The following is a 22288-nucleotide window of genomic DNA, read 5'->3' as shown; positions in this document are numbered from 1 at the left end:
TTGACAGGTGTGAATGAGGAAGTCACTGATAAGGAGTTGACAGGTGTGAATGAGGAAGTCACTGATAAGGAGTTGACAGGTGTGAATGAGGTAGACACTGATAAGGGGTTGACAGGTGTGAATGAGGTAGTCACTGATAAGGGGTTGACAGGTGTGAATGAGGTAGTCACTGATAAGGGGTTGACAGGTGTGACTGAGGTAGTCACTGATAAGGGGTTGACAGGTGTGAATGAGGTAGTCACTGATAAGGGGTTGACAGGTGTGACTGAGGTAGTCACTGATAAGGAGTTGACAGGTGTGAATGAGGTAGTCACTGATAAGGAGTTGACAGGTGTGAATGAGGTAGACACTGATAAGGAGTTGACAGGTGTGAATGAGGTAGTCACTGATAAGGAGTTGACAGGTGTGAATGAGGTAGACACTGATAAGGGGTTGACAGGTGTGAATGAGGTAGTCACTGATAAGGAGTTGACAGGTGTGAATGAGGTAGACACTGATAAGGGGTTGACAGGTGTGAATGAGGTAGACACTGATAAGTGGTTGACAGGTGTGAATGAGGTAAACATTGATAAGGGGTTGACAGGTGTGAATGAGGTAGACACTGATAAGTGGTTGACAGGTGTGAATGAGGTAGACACTGATAAGGGGTTGACAGGTGTGAATGAGGTAGACACCGATAAGGGGTTGACAGGTGTGAATGAGGTAGACACTGATAAGGAGTTGACAGTTGTGAATGAGGTAGACACTGATAAGGGGTTGACAGGTGTGAATGAGGTAGACACTGATAAGGAGTTGACAGGTGTGAATGAGGTAGTCACTGATAAGGGGTTGACAGGTGTGAATGAGGTAGTCACTGATAAGGAGTTGACAGGTGTGAATGAGGAAGTCACTGATAAGGAGTTGACAGGTGTGAATGAGGTAGTCACTGAAAAGGGGTTGACAGGTGTGACTGAGGTAGTCACTGATAAGGGGTTGACAGGTGTGAATGAGGTAGTCACTGAAAAGGGGTTGACAGGTGTGAATGAGGTAGTCACTGAAAAGGGGTTGACAGGTGTGACTGAGGTAGTCACTGATAAGGGGTTGACAGGTGTGAATGAGGTAGTCACTGAAAAGGGGTTGACAGGTGTGACTGAGGTAGTCACTGATAAGGGGTTGACAGGTGTGAATGAGGTAGTCACTGATAAGGAGTTGACAGGTGTGAATGAGGTAGTCACTGAAAAGGGGTTGACAGGTGTGACTGAGGTAGTCACTGATAAGGGGTTGACAGGTGTGAATGAGGTAGTCACTGATAAGGGGTTGACAGGTGTGACTGAGGTAGTCACTGATAAGGGGTTGACAGGTGTGAATGAGGTAGTCACTGATAAGGGGTTGACAGGTGTGAATGAGGTACACACTGATAAGGGGTTGACAGGTGTGAATGAGGTAGACAATGATAAGGGGTTGTAAGTGCTCTGTAGGTCACTGAAGCTTGTTCACTGCCTCTAGCTGGCTCAGCCCACCTCCACCACCCTTGCCTGACCGCCTTTGTCTCCCTCTGCGCTTTCCCGCTGATGCCCACCCTCAACGTGTGGTGACACTCGTGTTGTTTCGCCCGAGTCTACCTAGGGGGGTCACACGCCACTCGCTCGCACACTGCTCGATCTACACACACCACACGTATCTACACACACACCACACGTATCTACACACACACCACACGTGTCTACACACACACCACACGTATTTACACACACACACCACACGTATCTACACACACCACACGTATCTACACACACACCACACGTATCTACACACACACCACACGTGTCTACACACACACCACACGTATTTACACACACACACCACACGTATCTACACACACCACACGTATCTACACACACACCACACGTATTTACACACACACACCACACGTATCTACACACACACCACACGTATCTACACACACACCACACGTATCTACACACACACCACACGTATCTACACACACCACACGTATCTACACACACACACCACACGCATCTACACACACGTATCTATACACACCACACGTATCTACACACACACCACAAGTATCTACACACCACAAGTATCTACACACACCACACGTATCTATACACAAACACACCACACGTGTCTACACACACACACGTATCTATACACACCACACGTATCTACACACACACCACAAGTATCTACACACACCACAAGTATCTACACACACCACACGTATCTATACACACACACCACACGTGTCTACACACACACACGTATCTACACACATACCACACGTATCTACACACACACCACACGTATCTACACACACACACCACACGTATCTACACACACACCACACGTATCTACACACACACCACACGTATCTACACACACCACACGTATCTACACACACCACACGTATCTACACACACCACACGTATCTACACACACACACCACCCGTATCTATACACACACCACACGTATCTACATACACACACACGTATCTACACACACACACCACACATATCTACACACACACACCACACGTATCTACACACACACACCACACGTATCTACACACACCACACGTATCTACACACACACCACACGTGTCTACACACACAAACCACACGTATCTACACACACACACACCACACGTATCTACACACACACACCACGCGTATTTACACACCACACGTATCTACACACACACCACACGTGTCTACACACACACACGTGTGTACACACACACACCACACGTATCTACACACACACCACACGTATCTACACACACACACCACACGTATTTACACACCACACGTATCTACACACACACCACACGTATCTACACACACCACACGTATCTACCCACACCACACGTATCTACACACACACCACACGTATCTACACACACACACCACACGTATCTACACACACACACCACACGTATCTACACACACACACCACACGTATCTACACACACACACACCACACGTATCTACACACACACACCACACGTATCTACATACACAAACCACACGTATCTACACACACACCACACGTATCTACACACACACCACACGTATCTACATACACCACACGTATCTACACACATACACACGTATCTACACACACACCATACGTATCTACACACACACCACACGTATCTACACACACATACCACACGTATCTACACACACACCACACGTATCTACACACACACCACACGTATCTACACACACACCACACGTATCTATACACACATCACACGTATCTACACACACACCACAAGTATCTACACACACCACAAGTATCTACACACACCACACGTATCTACACACACACCACACGTATCTATACACACACCACACGTATCTACATACACACACCATACGTATCTACACACATACTACACGTATCTACACACACCGCACGTATCTATACACACACCACACGTATCTACACACACACCACACGTATCTATATACACATACCACACTTATCTCGCTAACTCACCCACCCACTCACTCACCCACCAACTCACTCTCCCACCCACTCACTAACTCACTCACCAACTCACTCACTCACCCACTCATTCACCCGCTCATTCACTCACTCACTCACCCACCAACTCACTCACCCACCAACTCACTCACCCACCAACTCACCTACCCACCCACTCATCTACCCACCCACTCACTTACTCACCTACTCACTCACCCACCAACTCACCCACTCACTAACTCACCCACCACCTAACTCACTCACCTACCCACCCACCCATCCATCAGCTCCATCTCTTCTCTAGCCCGTGTCGTGCCCGTTTAGCCTTCTCTATCCGGCCAATCAGAAGCTGCCTCACAGTCTGTGCACCCAGCCTGGCACAAGCGGCGTGGTGACGACAGCATCTCATCTCGATAATATTACGCAATGAGAATCTATTCTAGCTAGGAGACACGATTTTATCGATTCCAAATCGATTCGTGGTGACGTCACGAATTATCGCGGTGAAGTGTTTGGGGGTGCTGGAGAAGGGGGCGGAGCACGAATACAAAAATCCCTGCCCTCTAATTGGTTGCAGCGTGGCCTCGCGACCGCTAACCAATCGGAGTCGCGGATCACACCCCCACTTCCCCCCATCGTTACTCCTCTCACCGCCCCTTTACATCCAGCCCTTCCCATCGACGTACCCTGGACCAATAGGGAAGCGTGGTTCAACCTACACTCCGCTCTCTCTCCATCGTAACTCCTCCCTCATTACCCGCCCCTTTTCACTCCGCCCCACCACCCACGTCCATTGACCAATGGGAAAGCGCGGCTCAACCTAAACTCCCCCATCATACCCCGCCCCTGCACACTCATTGACGCCCCGCCCCTCACGACCGTGGACCAATGGGGAAGCGGAGTTCAACCCCCACTCCGCCCTCTCTCCATTGTAACTCCTCCTATTAACCCGCCTCCTCTCACTCCGCCCCGTCCACTCGCGACCCTGGACCAATGGACTCCTTCCACCGCCCCGCCCCCCACGACCGTTAACCAATGGTGAAGCGTGGCTCAACCCCCCTCCCTCCCACTCTTGGGGCCCACGTGACCCGTCGCTCTTATTAACTCTACGATTTCCGAACCCTCCATTCCCGCCGCTGAGTGGCGGCGGGACGCATGCAAGGGGAGGTTTTTTTTCCGCCCGGTACTATTTTTTTTCATATTTCCTCCACCCTACACCACACATTCTCTCTCTTTTTACCCCCCCCCCCCCGTCCGAGAGAAATCGATTTATTGACGGTGGAGTGAACACGCGAGACCGTGAGTCGATTCGGCGATTACACGCGTGCTTAGCCGAGCGGGCCGCTAGTCCGACGCGGCCTAGTCAGCCTGCGCTAGGCCTCGGCGACGCTTCGGCGATCGCCGCCGTCAGCGTAGCAAAGTTACCGTCGCCTCGATGAGAAGAAAGTCGGTGTGGTACCAGCTGGTAACGCGCAGGACATTGTGTTGGTGTTGTGTGTGTTGTGTGTGTGTGTGTTGTGTGTGTCTGTGTGAACAGCTGCCTAAATTGTGAGTGCGGGCACAGGCTCATAGAGACCCACAGACTCCTACAGAGACCCACAGACTCCTATAGAGACCCACAGACTCCTATAGAGACCCACAGACTCCTATAGAGACCCACAGACTCCTATACAGAGACCCACAGACTCCTACAGAGACCCACAGACTCGTACAGGGACCTACAGACTCCTACAGAGATCCACAGACTCCTACAGAGACCCACAGACTCGTACAGAGACCCACAGGCTCGTACAGAGACCCACAGACTCCTACAGAGACCCACAGACTCGTACAGAGACCCGCAGACTCCTACAGAGACCCGCAGACTCCTGCAGAGACCCGCAGACTCCTACAGAGACCCGCAGACTCCTACAGAGACCCACAGACTCGTACAGAGACCCACAGACTCTTACAGAGACTCACAGACTCTTACAGAGACCCGCAGACTCCTACAGAGACCCACAGACGCCTTCAGAGACCCACAGACTCCTATACAGAGACCCACAGACTCGTGCAGAGACCCACAAACTCCTATAGAGACCCACAGACTCATACAGAGACCCACAGACTCCTATACAGAGAACCACAGACTCGTACAGAGACCTACATACTCATACAGAGACCCACAGACTCCTACAGAGCCCCACAGACTCCTATACAGAGACCCACATACTCATACAGAGACCCACAGACTCCTACAGAGACCCACAGACTCCTATACAGAGACCCACAGACTCCTATACAGAGACCCACAGACTCCTATACAGAGACCCACAGACTCCTATACAGAGACCCACAGACTCGTACAGAGACCCACAGACTCCTGTACAGAGACCCACAGACTCCAGTACAGAGACCCACAGACTCCTGTACAGAATCCCACAGACTCATGTACAGAGACCCACAGACTCAAACAGAGACCCATAGACATCCTATACAGAGACCCACAGACTCGCACAGACACCCACAGACTCGCATAGAGACCCACGGATTCGCATAGAGACCAACAGACTCGCACAGAGACCCACAGACTCGCACAGAGACCCACAGACACCTACACAGATACCCACAGACGCGCATAGAGACCCACAGACTCAGAGACCTACAGACTCGGAGAACCAGAAACTCGTCGAGACTAGCACAGAGACCCACATAATCACACAGACCCACAGAATCGCACATAGACCCACAGACTCGTACAGAGACCCACAGACTCGTACAGAGACCCACAGACTCATACAGAGACCCACAGAATCGCACAGAGACCCACAGACTCGTACAGAGACCCACAGACTCGTACAGAGACCCACAGACTCGTACAGAGACCCACAGCCTCGTACAGAGACCCACAGACTCGTACAGAGACCCACAGACTCCTATACAGAGACCCACAGACTCCTACAGACCCATAGACTGCTACAGAGACCCATAGACTCATACAGAGACCCAGACTCCTATACAGAGACCCATAGACTCATACAGAGACCCATAGACTACTACAGAGACCCACACAGCAACTCGCACAGACACCCACAGACTCACATAGTCCCCACAGACTCGCATAGTCCTGCAGACTCATACAGCAACTCGCACAGAGACCCACAGACTCGCATAGAGACCCACAGACTCACACAGCAATTCGCACAGAGACCCGCAGACTCACATAGAGTCCCACAGACTCACATAGAGTCCCACAGACTCGCACAGCAACTCGCACAGAGACCCGCAGACTCACTTAGAGACCCGCAGACTCACATAGAGACCCTCAGACTCACATAGAGTCCCACAGACTCGCACAGCAACCCGCACAGAGACCCGCAGACTCACATAGAGACCCTCAGACTCACATAGAGTCCCACAGACTCGCACACCAACTCGCACAGAGACCCGCAGACTCACATAGAGTCCCACAGACTCACATAGAGTCCCATAGAGTCCCACAGACTTACACAGCAATTCGCACAGAGACCCGCAGACTCACATAGAGTCCCACAGACTCGCACAGCAACTCGCACAGAGACCCTCAGACTCACATAGAGACCCGCAGACTCACATAGAGTCCCACAGACTCGCACAGCAACTCGCACAGAGACCCGCAGACTCACATAGAGTCCCACAGACTCACATAGAGTCCCACAGACTCAAATAGAGACCCGCAGACTCGTAGAGACCCACAGACTCGCACGGCGACTCGCACTGAGACCTGAGTTGTATTCCCGCTCGTAGCCAACGCCACCAGTGACGATTGTCTGAACCGGTCCTGCGCCTCCCCTAGGTCGACTCGGCCTCAAATGAGCAGTACCTGGTGTAGCGGTGTGTAGTGAACATCGCCACTGGGGAGACAAAGGCGGCCAGGCGCGGTGCTGCCCTTAATAGGTGCTGCTACTTGCTATTAACAGCACTTGCCCCAACACTCTGGTAAGACTACATGGGGCATCTTTGTGTGTATCTGTGTATTTGTGTATCTGTGCACATAACCTGGCACGTGCCGTGGTGACGTCACCGACACTCGGTGGCGAATGGCGGTTGTTGTGTACCTGTGTCTGTGTATCTATCGATGTGTTTAACACGTAGGCTTTCGCGACCAGTATTATTCATAATAAAGGTCTTTGGGTTAGATCGCGTTCTTATAAATGTGGCGTTTTGTTAATGTGACACATTATTTACTGATTGGCCGTGTCGGGTGGTGGAGCGTTGCGACACATTTATAATAACGCCATCTATCCCAAAAACCTTTACTATAATCGATGTCTGTGTGTCGATATCTGTATATTTGTATATCTGTGTGTGTGTATCAATCTATGTGTGTGTATCTGCGTATAGTGGGGAGAGGGAGTGTAGTTGTTAGCGCGCTGCGCTACGAACCCGGCGATCCGGGTTCGATATCCGCTCACGGCCAACACCGGTGATGATTATCTGAACCGGTCATGGCCCTCCCCTAGGTCGACTCAGCCTCAAATGAGAACCTGGTACGGTGTGTAAACATCGCCACTGGGGAGACGAAGGTGGTCGAGCGTGGTGCTGGCCACCCACCCCCTCGTGTACCCTGACTCTCTGCTCACATTCATCAAGGACCTTCATGATGGTGGGCAGGCCCGGGTAAAGCTATGTGGCCAAGAGTCGGAGCCATTCCCTGTTTACCTTTGGGTGCGACAGGGATGTTCTCTGGCTCCCACATTAATTAACATCATCTTTGACCACGTAGTTCGAGAAGCTTTCCATGGATGTACCGGACGAATTTCCATCTGGTACAGATACAATGGGAGGCTGATCGATGCCCGGGTGTGGTCAAGGGATGGCTCCCTATTGGTCAACCATGTTACGTATTCCGATGATCTGGTGATTGGCTGCTTACTCAGAGGAGGAGTTGGAGGTGCTGTTGCTGAACCTGGAGCGTGCCACTAAGAGGTGGGGCCTTACCATCAGCCCCATCAAAACTAAGCACCAGCCTGGGTATTTTGTACCATCGGACATTCCACCCCCACAACTCCCAATTGGTGATCGGGCAGTTGTGGAGAGAGTGGAGAGTTTCCCATACCTGGGCAGTGTATATCCGAATCGGTCGAGCGGCATTATCTTTTCATCAGTTGCATAATGCTGTTTGGAAGCTACCTGGTCTGTCACTCCGCACGACGCTTCAGGTCTTCTCGGCCACAGTCCTGTCCTCCCTTCTAAATGCTTGTGAAACGTGGACCCTCCTATTGGAACATCATCTTGGACGCATAGAGGGGGTTAAACGGGCGCGGCACGGGCTGGAGAAGAGATGGAGAGATGTGGTACAAGAGGTAGTGGAGCTGAGTGGACTTGCCGATGACCGGTACCAGCGGTGTCAAGATCCGCCTCTGTCGAGGAGGCTCGTGAAGGACGCTGCTACTGAGCAGTGCCAGGCTCGGTGCACTGTGAGGCTACTGGGCAGTTGGAGGCAGTCGCCCTCCTACATCAACTGAGGGCAGAAAGGCGACAACAACGAGCGGAGTGAGGAGCGGCTAAAACACAGCAAGTTGGCAGAGTAGGGGTACAGCTGGTGGTGCATCTACTGGTCATCTTAGCCAACCTATGATACGTGGGCCTGTCCCGTGGCCTCCTGTCAGCGAGCCTTCGACACTTCACGTGGCCTCAAAGTGCACCCGGCCTGGCACAGGTGCCGTGGTGACGTCACCGTCACTTAGTGGCGAATGGCGGGCATTGGTATTAGTCTGTGTATCTGTGTGTGTCTGTGTGTGTCTGGGGAGCGGTTGTGTAGTCACGGTTGGTGCTACACTGCACTGCAGACCCGGCGACCCGAGTTTGATTCCTGCTCACGGCCAGCACCAGCAATGATTCATTATCTGAACCGGTCCTGGGCCTCCCCTGGGTCGACTCAGCCTCAAATTAGTACCTGGTGGGGTTTGCAAACATCGCCACGGGGAAGGCAAAGGCGGCCGGGCGTGGTGTTGGCCACCCACCCCTTGTGTGTGCCACAGTGCCGGTAGCCTCCATAGGCGCTGCTCGCTAACAGCACTTGCCCCAGCAGTCTGTTAAGGCTACACGGGGGATCTTTGTCTTACGCGTATGTCTGTGTGTGGGCGTTTGGTGCCAGACTGCTGTCATGTGGCAGGGCGACGCCAACTGGGGGCAGTGGCCCAGCTCCCAGCAGCAGTGGATTCAGTCATACAGCGCCAGTGATGAGGGTGGGTCTACATACAGACACACATAGATACACACAGACACACATACAGACACACATACAGACACACATACAGACACACATACAGACACACATACATACACACAGACACACATACAGACACACATACAGACACACATACAGACACACATACAGACACACATACATACACACAGACACACATACAGACACACAGACACATACAGACACACAGACATAGATACACACAGACACACATACAGACACACAGACATAGATACATACAGACACACATACAGACACACATACAGACACACATACACAGACATACATACATACACACAGACATACATACAGACACACAGACATAGATACATACAGACACACAGACATAGATACATACAGACACACATACAGACACACATACAGACACACATACAGACACACAGACACACATACAGACACACAGACATACATACACACAGACACACATACAGACACACAGACATAGATACATACAGACACACATACAGACACACATACAGACACATACACAGACATACATACACAGACATACATACAGACACACACACATACAGACACCCACTAACCCACCCACCCACTAACCCACCCACCGCCTGCCCGCGTGTGTTGTCAGGGGGCGAGGTGGACTGGGCGGCGCTGGCTCAGGCGTGGATCGCCCACAAGCAGACGGAGGGGGACGCCGGCGCCGCCGCCGCCGGCGGCGGCGCCGGCGGTGCCGGGCTGGATCTCGGCGGCACCGCCCGTCCCCCGGCACCCCCGACGGCGGGGGGCGTGCCCCCACCCCCGCAACCCCCTCCGCCGCCCCCTCCGCCGCCCCCGCAGCAGCAGCAGCAGCAGCTGCAGCTGCCCACCGCTCACCGCCAGCGTCCGTTCAACGGCCCCGACGAAGACCCGGAGGAGAACCTGGTGGAGTACGACAAGGCCTACGGAGCCGGAGCCTGGCAGCCAGGTGAGTGCGGGAGATTGGGGGGGGGGGCACGGGGAGTGTGGGGGGGGATTGGGGGGTGTGGGGGACACGGGGGGTGTGGGGGGGGGATTGGGGGGTGTGGGGGATTGGGGGGGGGAGGGGGCGGGAACTCGGAGTTTGGACTCGGGGGGGGGGGACTCGGGGTCAGGGTTCTGGAGTTGAGACTCAGGGGGACCCGGGGTGAGAGTCTGACGGTGGTTATGAGATGTTAACTACCTCGCCTGGTACGCAGGAGGCCGTGGGTTCGATCCAGACCCTGACAACGCCTGCTGCTGTATATTTGGAGTCTCTCTCTCTCCCCGTGGTCGCGTGGATTTTTCTCCGGGTCCTCCGGATTTTCCCTCCACATCGAAGTCACCGCGCGTTGAGAGTATTTAGCTGTTGCTGCGAATGTCCGCGTGGTGATGTTGATGATGATGATATCAGCCGCTTGGCTGAGCTGCTTATCATTAGTGATGGCCAGCTCGCTACCCAGCAGCTCAGTAGGGCCTTACGCCTGGTGATGTAAACATAGTTTAGTTTTAGTGTGGGTCTCTGTAGGTATGGGTCTCTATGGGTGTATATTGGTTTGTGTGGGTCTCTATGCATCTCTGTGCGTGTGAACATTTGAACGTTGTTCGTGCGTGCGATCATGTGTGTGAATGTTGTGCGAACTTTTTTTTATTTAAAGCTTTCGTGACTGCAGTAATTCATATTCTTAGCTCTTTCGGTAAAGTCACGTTAAAGGGAACACAATAAAATCATAAAAACGCCATGTCTCGGACCGCGTTCGTGAACACAAAGCAGACCTTAAACACGGTAGGACCAACACCTCGGGCCGTGGCAGATCATTGTTATAATTCAGTAGGCTCACATGATATTGATTTTTCCAAGACAGAGGTTCTTTGTAAGCCATCTGGCTACCATGAGAGATTCGTTCATGAGGCTATCCACATATACAAGCACAGAGACAATTTCAACCGAGAAGATGGATTCTGGCTTAGCAATCATTGGAAAGATTTGATAAACCATTTCAGGTCTTAATTTATTGTTCACGCTTACGGTGGCTTTCAGACAGCATACATTCATTTTTCGTCTCCCTCCTCTTTTCAGAACATAGATGGACTAGTCCTTCTAAATAAACTGGCAAATCGCTGCGCGTGGCGCTGACGTTTTATAAATAAATAAATACTCCGTTTAAAACATAAATAAATTAATGCAGACCGACACACCTGATGACGACCGTTTCTGTTATGGTCGAAACGTCGTGAGAATTTTTTATTGTTTTATATAGAGTTTATTATTTTATTGTTTCCCTTCAACGTGACTTTACCGAAAGAGCTAAGAATATGTTGTGCGAACGTCGTGCGAACTCTGCACGTGCGTGCGAGCGACGTTGTGCGTGTTGTACGTGCGTGTGAATGCTGTGCCCGTGGTCATTGTCGACGCCCCCAGGTTGGCCCGTCCCGCCTCAGCAGTGGTCTCACCATCCCCTGCCTCCTCCGCCAACCCCACCGGCACCGCCACCACGGCACCACCCTCACCACCTCCACCCTCACCCTCACCACCAGCAGCCGCCCCACCACCACCACCAGCCGCCTCACCACGCTCGCCCGGACAACTCCATCTCCGCCGACGAGCCGCCGCCTCACCACCAGCACCCTCACCACCAGCACCCTCACCACCAGCACCCTCACCACCAGCACCCTCACCACCAGCACCCTCACCACCCGCCGCCGCCGATGCCGCCGCCGCCGCCGTCGTCACACCACCACCACCACCACCACCATCAGGAGCAGCAGCAGCACAACGCAGCGCAGTACCCAGGGCATTTCCCTTCTCCCGCAGTTGCCTTTTTACCACCAGCAACCCAGTTCGACTACCAGGTAAGGGTCAGCCCAGGCGGGCTAACCAGGTGAGGGTTTTGCGTTTGTGTGCGCGTGCGTGTGTGCGTGTGTGTGTGCTTGCGTGCGCGTGTGTGCAATGTGTGTGTGTGTGCGTGCGCGTGTGTGCAATGTGTGCGTGCGTGTGTGTGCGCGTGTGTGTGTGCTTGCTTGCGTGTGTGTGTGTGTGCGCGTGTGTGTGTGCGGTGATGTAGCGGTTGGCACTACGCGGCGCTACGAACTTGGCAACCCGAGTTCGATTCCCACTCGCGGCCAACCAAACAGCACCAGTGATAGCGATTGTCTGAACCGGTACTGGGCCCTCCCCTAGGTCGACTCAGCCTCGAATGGCGGTAACTAGGTGTGGCGTGTAAACAGCCGCTACTGGGGAGATGGAGGCGGGCGGGCGTGGTGCTGGCCAACCCGCTACTGTTTTAAGATTGCACCGGTGATCTTTGCTTTTATGGAGCTGTGTGGACGGTCCCCCTTCGTCAGTGAGCTCCTCTGCCTTCGGTTTGACAGCAGTGGTCTCACTCAGAATCAGCCGAGCGGCATTATCTTTTCATTGGCTGCGTAACGCCGCTGTGTGGAAACTACCCGGTCTGTCGCTCCGCACAAAGCTTTGGGTCTTCTTGGCCACGGTTAACACCCCTCCCTTCGCTACCCTTGCGAAACGTGGACCACCCCTATTGGAACATCTTCGCCGGTTAGAAACGTTTAGGCTGGGCCCTGCCTACGATCCATCCTAGGTTTAACCTGCAGGCTGGATTGTGTGAGGAGCTCAAACAATCCTTGAAAGATCTGGACAAAGTCCCATCGGTGAACTCCTCCGGCAGGCAAGGCTGCATTGGCTGGGTCATATAGCCCGCATGCCCAGCCACCGCATGCCCAAGAAACTTCTGTTTGGCCGCATAGAGGGGGCTAAACGGGCGCGACACGGGCTAGAGAAGAGATGGAGTGATGTGATATAGAAGGACGTGGAGCTAGGTGGACTTGCCGATGACTGGTACCAGCGGTGTCAAGTTTGGCCTCTGAGGAGGAGGCTCGTGAAGAACGCTACTGGGCAGTTGGAGGCAGTCGCCCTCCAACAACAACGGAGGGCGGAGGAGCGACGCTCACAACAACGAGCGGAGCGCCGGGTGGCTAAACCACAGCAGGTTGGCACAGTAGGGGGCACAGGTGGTGCACCAGCCAGTCATCTTAGTCGACCCGTGGCACCTGGGTCTGCCCCGTGACCTCCTGCCCGCGGGCGTTCGACACTTCACGTGGCCTCAAGGTGCACATGGACTGGCACAAGTGTCGTAGTGACGTCACCGCCACTTAGTGGCGAATGGCGGTTGTTATTGTTGCCTCTGTGTGCGTCTCCGTGTCTCTGTGTGTGTGTCTGTATCTCTGTGTGTGTGTCTCCGTGTCTCTGTGTATCTCTGTGTGTCTCCGTGTCTCTGTGTGTCTCTGTGTGTGTCTCCGTGTCTCTGTGTGTGTCTCTGTGAGTGCCTCCGTGTCTCTGTGTGTCTCCGTGTCTGTGTGTGTCTCTGTGAGTGTCTCCGTGTCTCTGTGTGTGTCTCCGTGTCTCTGTGTGTGTCTCTGTGAGTGTCTCCGTGTCTCTGTGTGTGTCTCCGTGTCTCTGTGTGTGTCTCTCTCTGACGGTGTTTTCCCAGCAGCACGGCTTTGCGTCGCCTCCGGCCGCGTTCCCGGGCCCCTACGAGGCGTGGGCCCCCCCACCCCTGCGGGGGAAGGGCCACCGAGACCACCGCTCACCGCAACGCTCACCACCACCGCCGCTACCGCTTCCTCACCACCACGACGAGCCCATGCCACTCGGTGCTCGCCCGCACGCACGCTCGCCCATTCGCTCACCCACTCATTCACCCACTCATTCGCTCACACGCTCACCCACTCACTAACCTTCACGCTCACCCACTCATTCACCCACTCATTCGCTCACACGCTCACCCACTCACTCACCCTCACGCTCACCCACTCACTCACCCACTCATTCGCTCACACGCTCACCCACTCACTCACCCTCACGCTCACCCACTCACTCACCCACTCATTCGCTCACACGCTCACCCACTCACTCACGCTCACCCACTCACTCACCCACTCATTCGCTCACACGCTCACCCACTCACTCACGCTCACCCACTCACTCACCCACTCATTCGCTCACACGCTCACCCACTCACTAACCCTCACGCTCACCCACTCACTCACCCACTCATTCGCTCACACGCTCACCCACTCACCCGCCCGCACGCTCGCTCACAAACTCACCCCCCTCAGCACCACCACTACCTCAACTATCACAATTCACATCGCCGCCATCACCACCACCGCCGCCATCACCGCCACCATCATTACCACTACCACCACCTTCATATCCACCATCATCACCACCACCATCACCGCCACCATCACCACCACCGCCGCCATGACGACTGACACCCCCCCACCCACTCCGCCCGCCCCAGACACGGCAAAGCGCCGCGCTCTGCCCGCGTGGATCCGCGAGGGCCTCGAGAAGATGGACCGCGAACGCCAGCGGCAGCTGGACAGGGAGCAGCAGCAGCGGCAGCAGCGGCAGCAGCGGCAGCAGCGGCAGCAGCAGCGGAGGAAGAGGAGGTTGGGGAACAGCAGTGGCGGGGAGGGGGACGAGGAGGAGGAGGAGGAGAGAGACGGGGAGAACGAGGAGGAGGAGGATGTGGAGTTGTCTCCTGGAGGGTCGACGCTGCACAGGCCCACGCTCAAGAAAAGCAAATTTGTGAGTGTGGCTGTTGGTTGTGTGTGTGGTGTGACTGGTGTGCGTGGTCTGTGTGGTGTGGGTGTGGTGTGCGTGTGGTGTGGTGTGCGTGGTGTGGTGTGTGCGTTGTGTGGTGTGTGCGTGGTGTGGTGTGTGCGTGGTCTGTGTGGACTCTGGATGGATGCGAGGGGCTGGTAACCCCTCCACTTTCAAATAAATGACTCCTAAACCACGAAAAAAAAGTTTGTGCCGGGTTCCCCGGGGGGACAGGCGTTCATGACGCCTCCTAGTCAACCCCATCTGGCGGAGCCAGGAGATTGAATCCTTTTACCCTCTGGGCTCCTCCAGAAACAACAAAAAACCACTACGTGTGGCCACGTGGAATGTTCGAACGCTCACTGCGGAGGAGAGGCTGCCACTCCTCTGTCAGGAGCTGGACCAGTACCGCGTGGATCTCTGTGGTATTCAGGAGGTCCGGTGGACTGGCTCTGGCTCCTGTCACAATGAGGGATGGACAGTCCTTTCTTGTAATAATAGGGTTTTCCCCTTTTTTCTGGCAACAAAACTGAAACCTTTTTACAAGGATTCATGTCTGCATTAACCACAATACCTGCAGTCAAAATGCAAACAAAAACATACTATGATAATATATGCATTGTCCTTGAAACTGATTGGTTCACACCAAGGGACGGCTTTCTTTTGAGCCTCGACCCAATTGGTGCTCGACCAGATGACGCCAAAAGGCGTACAGCTCAAAGACAATGCACTATCAAAGTAATGAGGGCTCAGGGTGAGCATCTACATCATTAGACCTCCTTTGCCAGTACCAAAATGTAATAATAGGGTTTTTCCCCTTTTTTCTGGCAACAAAACTGAAACCTTTTTACAAGGATTCATGTCTGCATTAACCACAATACCTGCAGTCAAAATGAACAAAACAATGAAGGGGGCGTGGGAGCGTGGCGGTGAGGTGTGGGAAGCTGTAAGCCCCAGGCTACTTTGGGCTCGCCTTCACATGAACCGGAGGTGAGGAGTGGTGGTCGTGGTTACTTTTGCTCCCACCGAAGACAAACATCCGTGGAGGGATGCAGGCAGGGTCGATTAGTCAGATGCCTTCTATGACCTCCTGTCACAGGTGCTGGCTAAAGTGGCTCCTCGGGATAGAGTCATCTTGTTGGGTGACTTCAATGCCCGAGTTGGTCAAGATGCTGGTACCTGGTCTGGAGTGATTGGAGAGCATGGGCCAGATCAGCTGAATAACAACGGTAGGAGGCTGCTAGATTTTTGTGCAGCCCATGGGCTTGTAATTACCAACACGCTGTTCCGGCATCGGCGCATCCACATCATATCATGGATGCATGCCGGGTCCAAGCAAGAACATCTGCTGGATTACATAGTTACGGAACAGCGGTGGTGGACCCAAGTCCTTGAGCCGATCTGCCCTCTGACAATCGGCTTGTCATCTGTAAGATGCGCCTGCCGTTCTTCCACTCTGGTGGTGGGTGTACACCCAGGACCCCATTCAAACCCACAGTGGCCTGGTCTCAGCTAGCTGATGAAAGTTGCAAGCGAGAATTTCATCATTGCTTGCAGCTGGGGTTAGCAGCGTCCTCCACTCCTGATGTCGGGGAGAAATGGGCGAGGTTTAGGACTGTTGCTCATTCAGCTGCAATGGCTGCCTTGGGTACACGGTTCAGACCTCCCCAGAGACCCTGGCTGCCAGAGGAAGTGTTCAAGCTGGCAGAGAAAAAGCGACAGGCCCACTCATCGCCTACAGCATCCTGCATCAGAGAATGATGAGACTTTTACCGCAGCCTTCGCTTGGAGGTTCGTAGAGTCGTGAGGCGCTGCAAGGATGGGTGGTGGTCGCGGGTTGCTGATCCACAGACTCGCACAGAGACCCACAGACTCACACAAAGACCCACAGACTCACACAAAGACCCACAGACTCACACGGAGAGCCACAGACTTGCACAGACCAACAGACTTGCACAGAGATCCACTGACTCGCACAGAGGTCCACAGACTCGCACAAAGACCTACAGACTCGCACAGAGACCCACAGACTCGCACAGCAACCCATAGACTCGCACAGAGATCCACAGACTCGCACAAAGACCTACAGACTCGTACAGAGATCCACAGACTCGCACAAAGACCCACAGACTCGCACAGAGACCCACAGACTCGCACAGACACCCACAGACTCGCACAGACACCCACAGACTCGCACAGAGATCCACTTACTCGCACAAAGACCTACAGACTTACAGACTCGCACAAAGATCCACAGACTCACACAGAGACCGACAGACTCGCACAGAGACCCACAGACTCGCACAGAGACCCACAGACTCGCACAGAGACCCACAGACTCGCACAGCAACCCACCGACTCGCACAGAGATCCACAGGCTCGCACAAAGACCTACAGACTCGCACAGAGACCCACAGACTCGCACAGGCACCCACAGACTCGCACAGACACCCACAGACTCGCACAGAGATCCACTTACTCGCACAAAGACCTACAGACTTACAGACTCGCACAGAGATCCAAAGACTCGCACAGAGACCCACAGACTCGCACAGAGACCCACAGACTCGCACAGACACCCACAGACTCGCACAGAGATCCACTTACTCGCACAAAGACCTACAGACTTACAGACTCGCACAGAGATCCACAGACTCACACAGAGACCCACAGACTCGCACAGAGACGCACAGACTCGCACAAAGACCCACAGACTCGCACAAAGACCCACAGACTCGCACAGCGACTCACGGTCTGACATAGAGTTGCAGACTTGCATAGAGACTCACTGAGACCCGGGTTTGATTCCCACTCACGACCAACATCAGTGGCGATTATCTGAACCGGTCATAAGTTGACTCAATTGAGTGAGTACCTGGTGTAGCGGTGTGAATTAAAAATCGCCACTGGGGAGACAAAGGCGGCCGGTCGTGGTGCTGGCCACCCACCCCCTTGTGTGCCACGGTGCCGGTAGTCTTCCTAGGCGCTGTTACTCGCTACTACTAACGGCACTTGCCCCCTCCGCTCTGTTGAGGCTACACGGGGACCTTTGTCTTTGTCAGGAGAGCGACGAGGATGACCCTGAGGAGCCTGAGGACCCTGGGGGCGGGGCCAGTGATCCCGGGGGGCGGAGCCACAGCGCGAGCCCCGCCCATTCGCCGGCCACCGACCAATCGGAGCGCGAGCCGGAGGCGGAGCTTACGGAGGAGGAGAAGAAGCTGTTGGTGGTGAGGGTCTAGAGTGGGGGGGGGGGGGGTGGTCTAGAGTGGGGGGGGGTGGTCTAGAGGGGGGGGTGGTCTAGAGTGGGGGGGGGTTGGTCTACAGTGGGGGGGGGGGGTGGTCTAGAGTGGGGGGGGGTGGTCTAGAGTGGGGGGGGGGGCTGGTCTAGAGTGGGGGGGTGGTCTAGAGTGGGGGGGGGGTTGGTCTAGAGTGGGGGGGGGGGTTGGTCTAGAGTGGGGGGGGGGGGTTGGTCTAGAGTGGGGGGGGTGGTCTAGAGTGGGGGGGGGTGGTCTAGAGTGGGGGGGGGGGTGGTCTAGAGTGGGGGTGGTGGTCTAGAGTGGGGGGGTGGTCTAGAGTGGGGGGGTGGTCTAGAGTGGGGGGAGTGGTCTAGAGTGGGGGGGTGGTCTAGAGTGGGGGGGGTGGTCTAGAGTGGGGGGGGGTGGTCTAGAGTGGGGGGGGGGTAGTCTAGAGTGGGGGGGGGGGTGGTCTAGAGTGGGGGGGGTGGTCTAGAGTGGGGGGGGGTCTAGAGTGGGGGGGGGGTGGTCTAGAGTGGGGGGGTGGTCTAGAGTGGGGGGGTGGTCTAGAGTGGGGGGGGGTGGTCTAGAGTGGGGGGGGGTGGTCTAGAGTGGGGGTGGGGTGGTCTAGAGTGGGGGGGGGGTGGTCTAGAGTGGGGGGGGTGGTCTAGAGTGGGGGGGGGGTGGTCTAGAGTGGGGGGGGTGGTCTAGAGTGGGGGGGGGGTGGTCTAGAGTGGGGGGGTGGTTTAGAGTGGGGGGGTGGTCTAGAGTGGGGGGGGGGTGGTCTAGAGTGGGGGGGTGGTTTAGAGTGGGGGGGTGGTCTAGAGTGGGGGGGTGGTCTAGAGTGGGGGGGTGGTCTAGAGTGGGGGGGGTGGTCTAGAGTGGGGGGGGGTGGTCTAGAGTGGGGGGGGTGGTTTAGAGTGGGGGGGTGGTCTAGAGTGGGGGGGTGGTCTAGAGTGGGGGGGTGGTCTAGAGTGGGGGGGTGGTCTAGAGTGGGGGGGGGGGGGTGGTCTAGAGTGGGGGGGGTGGTCTAGAGTGGGGGGGGGTGGTCTAGAGTGGGGGGGAGGTGGTCTAGAGTGGCGGGGGTGGTTTAGAGTGGGGGGGGTGGTCTAGAGTGGGGGGGTGGTCTAGAGTGGGGGGGTGGTCTAGAGTGGGGGGGTGGTCTAGAGTGGGGGGGTGGTCCAGAGTGGGGGGGTGGTCTAGAGTGGGGGAGTGGTCCAGAGTGGGGGGGTGGTCTAGAGTGGGGGGGTGGTCTAGAGTGGGGGGGTGGTCTAGAGTGGGGGGGTGGTCTAGAGTGGGGGGGTGGTCTAGAGTGGGGGGATGGTCTAGAGGGGGGGTGGTCTAGAGTGGGGGGGTGGTCTAGAGGGGGGGGGTGGTCTAGAGTGGGGGGGGTGGTTTAGAGTGGGGGGGTGGTCTAGAGTGGGGGGGTGGTCTAGAGTGGGGGGGTGGTTTAGAGTGGGGGGGTGGTCTAGAGTGGGGGGGGGGGTGGTCTAGAGTGGGGGGGGTGGTTTAGAGTGGGGGGGTGGTCTAGAGTGGGGGGGTGGTCTAGAGTGGGGGGGTGGTCTAGAGGTGGGGGTGGTCTAGAGTGGGGGGGGTGGTCTAGAATGGGGGGGGTGGTATAGAGTGGGGGGGTGGTCTAGAGTGGGGGGGGTGGTCTAGAGTGGGGGGGTGGTCTAGAGTGGGGGGGGTGGTCTAGAGTGGGGGGGGTGGTCTAGAGTGGGGGGGTGGTCTAGAGTGGGGGGGTGGTCTAGAGGTGGGGGTGGTCTAGAGTGGGGGGGGTGGTCTAGAGTGGGGGGGGTGGTCTAGAGTGGGGGGGGTGGTCTAGAGTGGGGGGGGTGGTCTAGAGGTGGGGGTGGTCTAGAGGTGGGGGTGGTCTAGAGTGGGGGGGGTGGTCTAGAGTGGGGGGGTTGGTCTAGAGTGGGGGGGGTGGTCTAGAGTGGGGGGGTGGTCTAGAGTGGGGGGGGGTGGTCTAGAGTGGGGGGGTGGTCTAGAGTGGGGGGGTGGTCTAGAGTGGGGGTGGGGTGGTCTAGAGTGGGGGGGGGGGTGGTCTAGAGTGGGGGGGGTGGTCTAGAGTGGGGGGGGGTGGTCTAGAGTGGGGGGGGTGGTTTAGAGTGGGGGAGTGGTCTAGAGTGGGGGGGGGGGTTGTCTAGAGTGGGGGGGGGGGTGGTCTAGAGTGGGGGGGGTGGTTTAGAGTGGGGGGGTGGTCTAGAGTGGGGGGGTGGTCTAGAGTGGGGGGGTGGTCTAGAGTGGGGGGTGGTCTAGAGTGGGGGGGTGGTCCAGAGTGGGGGGGTGGTCTAGAGTGGGGGAGTGGTCCAGAGTGGGGGGGTGGTCTAGAGTGGGGGGGTGGTCTAGAGTGGGGGGGTGGTCTAGAGTGGGGGGGTGGTCTAGAGTGGGGGGGTGGTCTAGAGTGGGGGGATGGTCTAGAGGGGGGGTGGTCTAGAGTGGGGGGGTGGTCTAGAGGGGGGGGGTGGTCTAGAGTGGGGGGGGTGGTTTAGAGTGGGGGGGTGGTCTAGAGTGGGGGGGTGGTCTAGAGTGGGGGGGTGGTCTAGAGTGAGGGTGGTGGTCTAGAGGGGGGTCTATTTTAAACCTCTTGTGCATTTTAACTGAAGTTGCCCCCCCCGCCGTGTCCCACCCCCCGTGTCCCCCGTGTCCCACCCCCCATGTCCCCCGTGTCCCACACCCCGTGTCCCACCCCCCATGTCCCCCGTGTCCCCTGTGTCCTACCCCCCGTGTCCCACCCCCCGTGTCCCACCCCCCAGGTGTCCATGATGAAGACTCTGCTCACCGAGCTGCTGCTGGAGGTGACGAGCGACGAGATGGCCGCTGTGGCGAGACAAGCCCACTACAGAGCATCACGTGGTACTGTGACGTGTGTGTGTACACGTGGTACTGTGACGTGTGTGTGTGTGTACACGTGGTACTGTGACGTGTGTGTGTGTGTGTACACGTGGTACTGTGACGTGTGTGTGTGTACACGTGGTACTGTGACGTGTGTGTGTGTACACGTGGTACTGTGACGTGTGTGTGTACACGTGGTACTGTGACGTGTGTGTGTGTACACGTGGTACTGTGACGTGTGTGTGTGTACACGTGGTACTGTGACGTGTGTGTGTGTGTGTACACGTGGTACTGTGACGTGTGTGTGTACACGTGGTACTGTGACGTGTGTGTGTGTGTACACGTGGTACTGTGACGTGTGTGTGTGTACACGTGGTACTGTGACGTGTGTGTGTGTGTACACGTGGTACTGTGACGTGTGTGTGTGTGTGTACACGTGGTACTGTGACGTGTGTGTGTACACGTGGTACTGTGACGTGTGTGTGTACACGTGGTACTGTGACGTGTGTGTGTACACGTGGTACTGTGACGTGTGTGTGTACACGTGGTACTGTGACGTGTGTGTGTGTACACGTGGTACTGTGACGTGTGTGTGTGTACACGTGGTACTGTGACGTGTGTGTGTGTGTGTGTACACGTGGTACTGTGACGTGTGTGTGTACACGTGGTACTGTGACGTGTGTGTGTACACGTGGTACTGTGACGTGTGTGTGTACACGTGGTACTGTGACGTGTGTGTGTGTGTGTGTACACGTGGTACTGTGACGTGTGTGTGTGTACACGTGGTACTGTGACGTGTGTGTGTGTACACGTGGTACTGTGACGTGTGTGTGTGTACACGTGGTACTGTGACGTGTGTGTGTGTACACGTGGTACTGTGT

The 22288-nt window shown here is 55.5% G+C and overlaps 1 protein-coding gene across 1 annotated transcript in view; it reads left to right on the top strand.

Annotated features, from left to right (window-relative positions):
* Positions 1–4612: 4612 nt before the first annotated feature.
* The window catches only part of PNISR (PNN interacting serine and arginine rich protein), a 36692-nt gene continuing 19016 nt past the window's right edge, over positions 4613–22288 (top strand). The window contains exons 1-8 of the mRNA XM_076055887.1: positions 4613–4682; positions 9618–9708; positions 10342–10677; positions 12130–12560; positions 14216–14378; positions 15032–15321; positions 18399–18563; positions 21329–21428. Coding sequence (XP_075912002.1) covers positions 9627–9708; positions 10342–10677; positions 12130–12560; positions 14216–14378; positions 15032–15321; positions 18399–18563; positions 21329–21428 — 1567 coding nt within the window. The 5' untranslated portion in view covers positions 4613–4682; positions 9618–9626. The remainder of the gene's footprint in view (positions 4683–9617; positions 9709–10341; positions 10678–12129; positions 12561–14215; positions 14379–15031; positions 15322–18398; positions 18564–21328; positions 21429–22288) is intronic.

Source organism: Petromyzon marinus, chromosome 73, assembly GCF_048934315.1.
Source record: "Petromyzon marinus isolate PM22_M1 ecotype Great Lakes invasive population chromosome 73, UKy_Petmar_22M1.pri1.0, whole genome shotgun sequence".
In the NCBI taxonomy this organism is placed as follows: domain Eukaryota; kingdom Metazoa; phylum Chordata; class Hyperoartia; order Petromyzontiformes; family Petromyzontidae; genus Petromyzon; species Petromyzon marinus.
The sequence above is the reverse complement of the archived record's forward strand: the minus strand, read 5'-3'. Positions and strand labels throughout refer to the sequence as shown.